The sequence below is a fragment of the Priapulus caudatus genome, unplaced genomic scaffold (genome assembly GCF_000485595.1).
Source record: "Priapulus caudatus unplaced genomic scaffold, Priapulus_caudatus-5.0.1 Scaffold92, whole genome shotgun sequence".
Taxonomy (NCBI): Eukaryota; Metazoa; Priapulida; class Priapulimorpha; order Priapulimorphida; family Priapulidae; genus Priapulus; species Priapulus caudatus.
In genome coordinates this window covers 309,394-316,629 of record NW_014577153.1, presented here as the reverse complement: position 1 = coordinate 316,629, position 7,236 = coordinate 309,394, and the positions used below count along the sequence as shown (strand labels likewise).

Sequence of the window (7,236 nt, the reverse complement as noted above, 5' to 3'; positions counted from 1 at the left end):
AACCGGCCCGAGCCAAATTTAGCCCATTTGGCTCGAGCCAAACCATGACCGCGTGAACGCGACTATAATCTCTTCCTGGTTCCGATGGGCCGACTCTCTATCGTTATTATTATTATCGCGTACGTGACAAAGCTTGCGTGTAGGACGATAGACCCTTATATAATCACGAGCGCGTGATATGAGCCAGCATATCTGATCTAATCATTGCGACTCCTCATCTAATCATTGGCTATCGACGAGCGCACACATTTTAATCGTTGTTGTATCGAAACACGCAGTTAGGTAAACCGAAAGCCAACATTTTGTGTCAGACATTCTGGGTCAGACGACGTGACATGTCGATCACTGTGAAGGTCATCGCTAATATCGGCGTCAAAACATACCTGTTAGCACAAGCACTGCCTAGCCACGTCCAATCAATTCCATAACGCCCACGTGCAACTACTCTATAACTAACACTCTCCTTTACTAATGAACCTACACGCCCATCCTCAGCCGCTACTGACGCACATTCCAACTAACGCACCACCCATCGCAAGCAAAGCACAAGCACACTAACACACACGCGTGCACACACGTACACGCACACGAACACGCATACACACGTACACGCGCACTCTCACATACACTCACACTCGCACATACACGCACACGCACGCACATATATGCACTGACACGCGCACGCACATACGCGCGCGCGCACACACACACGCATATATACATGCACACGTACACGCACCCGCAAGTAAACGCATATACACGCGCCTGCACACGTACACGCGCACGCACGCACGCACGCACGCACGCACGCACGCACGCACGCACACACGCACACGCAATCAACGAACACGTGCATGCAAAGTTACATAGCGAAGCATAGAGAAACACTTACTTCTCTACTGATACGTTGTCTTCCACCATATATTGCGTTGATCCCATCTGAAAAGAGTCACGTCGACAGTAAATGCGGCAACCTGTACGTACGAAGGCGCGAGCGATTCGCGACGCAGGCCGATTCGCGAATGTAGCGGAAACTCTCTACTCGCCAACACGAACACATCTAGCGATCGAGCAGATCGCACACGCGTACAGACACGCGCCGGGTGGCGTATGCCACTAGACACAGCTATAGCTAACGAGGATGATGGATGCAGCAGCTTCTCCTTGCACAGATGAACGCGAGTGAAAGCGAGGAGAGAGAGAGAGAGAGAGAGAGAGAGAGAGAGAGCGAGCGAGAGGGGGAAACGCGGAGGATAGAGAGAGCGTGTGTTAGATGGGAGGACAGGTGAAGCACAAAGAAGGAAAGAGGCCTCGAATAGAATAGAGAGAGAAAATGAGATACCGTGAAAAAGAGGAAGAGAGGTGACTGATTTAAGCAGAAAGGAGAAAAGAGAGAGAGAGAAAGTGGAAGGAAAAGAGAAAGAGGAGAAGAGAAAGGCAGTGAAAGAGAGAAGGGGGGGGGGACAAAAGAAAAACAGTGAAAGAGAGAGAGGAGAGAGTGGGAGAGAAACAGAGAAAGCAGAGAGAGAGAGAGAGAGAGAGAGAGAGAGAGAGAGAGAGAGAGAGATCGCGCAACAGAGAGATGCAGGGAGAAAGAAGAGGGTGGAAGAGGGCAGAAACAGAAGATACGGAAGAGACAAGCGGCGGAAAGTGCGCGAATGAGAGAAAAACCACCCCTGTCATCACACAGAAGCTACAGGCATATACTATCACCGTACAAAGAAAAGGTGGACAGGCTGTTTTAGCGCATGCAATGGCAGCTGCGTACTGCCGCACGCACATACGCAGAGTCCTACATATAAGCCGTGCAGTCGCACATTCAATAATGTGCCTCGCGTGTGGTTAGCAGACGAACATGTGATGTGCATTGTCATGACGTCACCCACCTCTGAAGTCAAAATAGCAACTCGCCAGCAAATCGTAAGAGGTGTTCGCTGACACGGCGATGCTTATTCGCTATCGCCGCGCGCTCTCTCTCATCGGGACACTCTATACACACAGACACTACGCGAGGACATCGGAACGACAAGCAAATTATAGCTATACGTATTATATGTATATATATTTATTTCTATTTTTTTATTTATATATATATATATATCTCCGGTATAATATATATCACGGCTCCGCTTCCGTGAAGATTCCCACAGAGTGTAAAAGCCAGGTTTCCCCCTTATGTTTCTCCTCACGTCTGTTTTCACTCCTACCATTCTCTCTATGTCTGCCCATCCCTTTTTTTTCAGCGTCTGTCTCTGCTCATACCCTTCTGGCCATGGCTTTTCCCACCCTTACCCTTCTCTCTATAGTTGTCTCCACCCCTTTCCATTTCTCCATAGTAAAATCCACACCAGCGCCTTTTCCCTCAGTCTCGTCTTCCCGGTCCTATTAAAAACTCGTTCCTTATTTATAAGGAAAACATCAGATCCGTCGCATTCCCTTCACCTTCTCACCCCCCCCCCCCCCCCCCCCCCCATCTCGCCCCTCATTCTGTTCCCTAAAAAACGCATACATTACCATCGAATACGTCATGCCAAGGACTTCACAGAAAACGTGCAGGGAATCACACTCTTACAGCAGGCTTGCAACAGCAAACAGAACTTTTATCATGTACGAACACCTGGAAACAGATCTAGAGTTGGTCTTCGCATGCAAAATGGAACTAAATCTGATCTACTGAACATAAGCTGGACTATACGGCGCGCTTATCTTTACACCAGCGTGTTTATGGACGCGAGATGCGGTTACGCACCACGTGTGTAAAGTCCGTCTAATCTACGGCTGGTATGCGCGCGCACCCACACACATATGTGCGTGTGCGTCCACGCGCATGTGTGTGTGTGTGCGCGTGTACACACAAATAACACCAATCATCACCTCTAACCAACGAAAACCTCCATCACGGAGAAAATCGTCTTCATGCTCTATTGCTATAGCAACGCCGCGCAGCATCCGCGGTGAAGGAATATGAAATCACTATCCCGGCAGCGAACCCTGGATCTATCTCTCACAGATGAACGTGCACGCATTCACTTTGACGCAGCGGCAGACAGCAGCCCGCGAGGCGACTATCCAGTAGCACGCACACCATGCGACCGTGTGGCGCACGCACGCACGCACGCACGCATGCGCGCGAGCGTGCCGCCGGGGTTTTCTTTATAAGCGATAAACGTAATAAGCGATAAGCGATAAGCGATTACGACGAATCGAATTTACACATTATGCACGTCTCTCTCTTTATATCTCTCTCTCTCGCTCTCTCTGACTGTCTCACTCTCTTCTACTTCCGCTCACACACTCTCTCTACCCATCGCAGCCGCCGATGATGCCCTGCTGCCCGTTACACCGATTATAACCAAACCGATTGGCTTAATTTGATCACAGCGCCCATGATCGGTTTTCGATACGGCGGCTTGCGTACATGCGGCGGCGGCGATGTGCCTTCACGTACGTGTGATGCACATGCAGTATACTTAAGGGAGCGATGCCACCTCTAAAAGCAACTTATTAGTGACGTTTCACCGTTTTATTTGCATTCAGTTATATTGAATGTCAGTGGCACAGGCACTTGGAGCGTCTCGATAAAAAAATAATGGTAAATAAACACGAAATGTATTTACTAACAAATTCTTAATGTTTCTCTACTCTCTTTCGCCTATTATTGCCGATAACTTGCTGTAAATGCCGTTGAAATGCTCCTCTGCAACACACAAGTACACCGCACGCACGCCACCGTGCACAAACAATATGAATATAAGAGAGAATTATCGGCAATAATAAGCGAAAGAGAGTAGAGAAACATTAAGACTTTGGTAGTAAATACATTACGTGTTTATTTACCATTATTTTTTTATTAAAACGTTCCAAGTGCCTGTGGTCAGTGGATATGCGTTTGTGCTTGTGTAGCAGCGTGCTACGCGATTTTAAGTTATCTATTAAATTAGCTCTAAGTTAAGTTATAAGTCTTCTACGCCTAAGCCTATGGTTAAGATATCCCACATCGCGATGACATCATCGCTAAACCTGAGCGCGGTTAAGATTGGCCTTAGAAACACAGGCAGCGCGCACTGACCTATATATGATATATTATATATATTATATGATATATTATAGTGACCAAATCCTAGTGTTGTCGCAACCTACAACCATGTTTTAATTGACTTACAATGGAGTAGAATTTCCGTTATAACATACACCTTAGTAGCGCACAGAGCACGTGCCTAACGTGTGCCCTTGGTTTTCTAACTGCGTAGAAGGGCGACCGCGTAGTAAGGGCGTGGCCCAATGACCAGCCAGTTCTCCGGACACGTGACCCGGACCTGTCCGCATAGCAACAACACTACCGTTATTATACGTACGCGCGATGGATATAGAAGACCCAGCGCGCGCCGCGACAGTAGTAGTTTATGCAGAACAGTTAGGAGAGTGAGCCACACACACGTCGCCGCGCGACGGTGACAGTTCAGCCGCGGTTTTGTGTAGTGTGTAGTCAGACGCATATAATCTGTATTTGAAATTACCGAGTAGAATAAATCATCTATAGTACGTAATCTACGTGTTCTCATATGTCATGACACGATCGTGCTCAGCTCTCACTCTCAGCGTACTCGCACAAGACGCGCATATCTCATATGTACTCCGTACAAAGCTTCCGTGATATCTGCGAACGCCGGACCTGGAAGCTAAGACATCGCAAGGTACTCGAACATTATATAGTTATATGATCACAGCCATCGCGCCGCAGTATCATTTGGGCCAGTGACTAGGGATGCTAGTGATCTTGCATCACTTAGTATCGTACGTCGGGTGACATCATTTATCCGATATCGAACGGCATTGAGCAACGCACACGCGAATGTGTGAGGAACTTAATCAACACTAAGTCGAGATATAACAATCATAACAACCACCCATCTATATCATTTGGTGCCGTGACCAAGATACGCCGCAGCAAGGCAAGAGGGAGGAAAGCGCCTAAGGAACAGAGTTAAAGGACTCTTGGCGAGCGCATGAACGAAACGTTGAGAGATTCACTGTATCTCCTTCCATTGTGTACCACTCCGCCCCTTTCGTGAAGGCTTGAAATTAGCACTACGCGTAAAATTAGCACTGAGCACGCATGTGAGTGTTGTACGCGCATGTTTCACGGGGAACGCGAGAGTGAATACGATGATCATTAGCTATGATTATCAGTGCTGTACACGCATGCCATTCGGTTATGGCTACGACGATGATCATCCGTTATGATTATCAGTACGATACAAGCATGCGATTTCGGTTATCAAGTCGGTTATTATTACGATGATTATTGATTATGGTTATCAACGTTGTTTTTGTTTACATTGTGCATGCGCGCGTTAGTTTAAGGAAAGATTTAGTTCACATATCGCGATCATAGTGCACGAATTCACGTGGTAGTAGTAGTAGCAGGAGTAAGATAATATAGGATATATTATCTTATCCTATATATCCTATATTATCTTACTCCTGGTAGTAGTAGTAGTTGAAACTAGTTGTAAGCGCGAAACGCTATGCGCAACGGCATACGCGACGCAAGTAGTACGGGTAACTCTTGGGACGCCTGTACCCACGGCCTTATGTCACCACGTACTTATGTTAGTTAAGGAAAGTCTAAGTTTATATATCACGAGTATAATGAATGAGCTTTTGACATTTGACCCCCAGCTTCGACATCCCAACTCGTTTTCGGATTACCCCCCCCACGTCCCGAATATCGTGACCGTACGTCGAGCGGTTAAGATTTGTGCCCAACTGTTGACGCACGGACGCACGCTCATGCGATTCTACAAGCTGCATCTGACTATTCATCATCATCTTCTTCATCTTCTTCCTCGTTCGATACTTGCATCTTCACCGCGATATACGATTGTTTCTTGTATCGTGACTTGTATTGGCTTTTACGTACCCGCCGGCTGGGTATTCTGTAATTGCTCGCGCGTACACACACCTGTGCTTTTGTCTCGGATTGCCTGTCTGTCTGTCCGTCTGCCAGTCTGTCTGCACGCCTGTCTGCCCGTCTGTAACGCCGCGCTACGTCACGCTACGCTACGTCACATAACGTCATGTTATACCTACTATGTGGCATAAGATTACGCTACGTTACATCATTACCATACGCGCCACGATACTCTACGTAACGCCATGATTCGCTAAACTACGCCGTGGTATGCTACGTTACGTCACGATGCGCTACGATACGCCACGTTTCGCTAAATTTCGGCGTTACATTACGTTACATTACATTATTACATTACAATACGTTAGGTCACGTAAATGCAGTGGCTACTCGATGGAGCCATAGCTGAATGAGAGAACGCCCGTGCTGCTGCCAGCCAGCGTTGACCGATGACCTTGACTATGACCTCCGCCTAAAGTCACATGAGCCGGCACGTGTACACGCGCGTGACCTTGCGGGTGCAAATATCGTGACCGTACGTCGAGCGGTTAAGATTTGTGCCCAACTGTTGACGCACGGACGCACGCTCATGCGATTCTACAAGCTGCATCTGACTATGTCAGATGAGCTAAAAACGCATTTTATAGGAGTGGTCGTATACTACTAGGGTAGAATTGCATCCACTGCATAGTTACAACAATTACAGAGGTTCGTAGTGTTATAAACAGTAGCGCAGTAGCCGAGAGTAGGCGAGAGTGTCGGAAATCGCACACCTATTATACTGTTTAGATTCCGGAACATACTTACCAGCTTATTGAGATCTCGTGTGTTATACATGGGTACAGCGTACGTGCGTATGTAGGCATTATGTGCACACAATTTTTACCCGAGATAAAACCTACGCTATCGTCTCAGCTCGTATCTCCGTTTGCCGAGTGCAACATGATTTGGCAGGTGAGACAAAAATTCACATATTATACCTACGCGCATGAGAAATATTAGCTCTAGTACTATATAGCCCTTCGCTCGGCCGCAGTACTATAGAACTTTCTATGTTGAATCCTGTCGCTTTTTCTGCTCCCACTGCTCCCACGAAAAATGGCTTACAAAACGCAAAATGATCGAACCTTTTAACACTTATTTATCTAAATGGACCTCTCACCTATCGTTTTGAACAGTTTTCACAACTTTACACCATGTATGTATGTATTTATTCCTCAAAGTGCTAGCACTACTTGCGTTTCGTTTGAGATGCTGTCGCGTACGCGCGTGACGTCACCCGAAATGTAATAGGCTGCACCATAGCTGCCCATGTGTTTTGT

General features: G+C 47.1%; 1 protein-coding gene across 1 annotated transcript in view; it reads right to left on the bottom strand.

The window, feature by feature from the left end:
• The window catches only part of LOC106804898 (membrane metallo-endopeptidase-like 1), a 15,636-nt gene extending 13,310 nt beyond the window's left edge, over positions 1-2,326 (bottom strand). The window contains exon 1 of the mRNA XM_014806287.1: positions 2,263-2,326. Within this exon, the coding sequence (XP_014661773.1) occupies positions 2,263-2,326 (64 nt within the window). The remainder of the gene's footprint in view (positions 1-2,262) is intronic.
• Between the last annotated feature and the right edge of the window lie 4,910 nt (positions 2,327-7,236).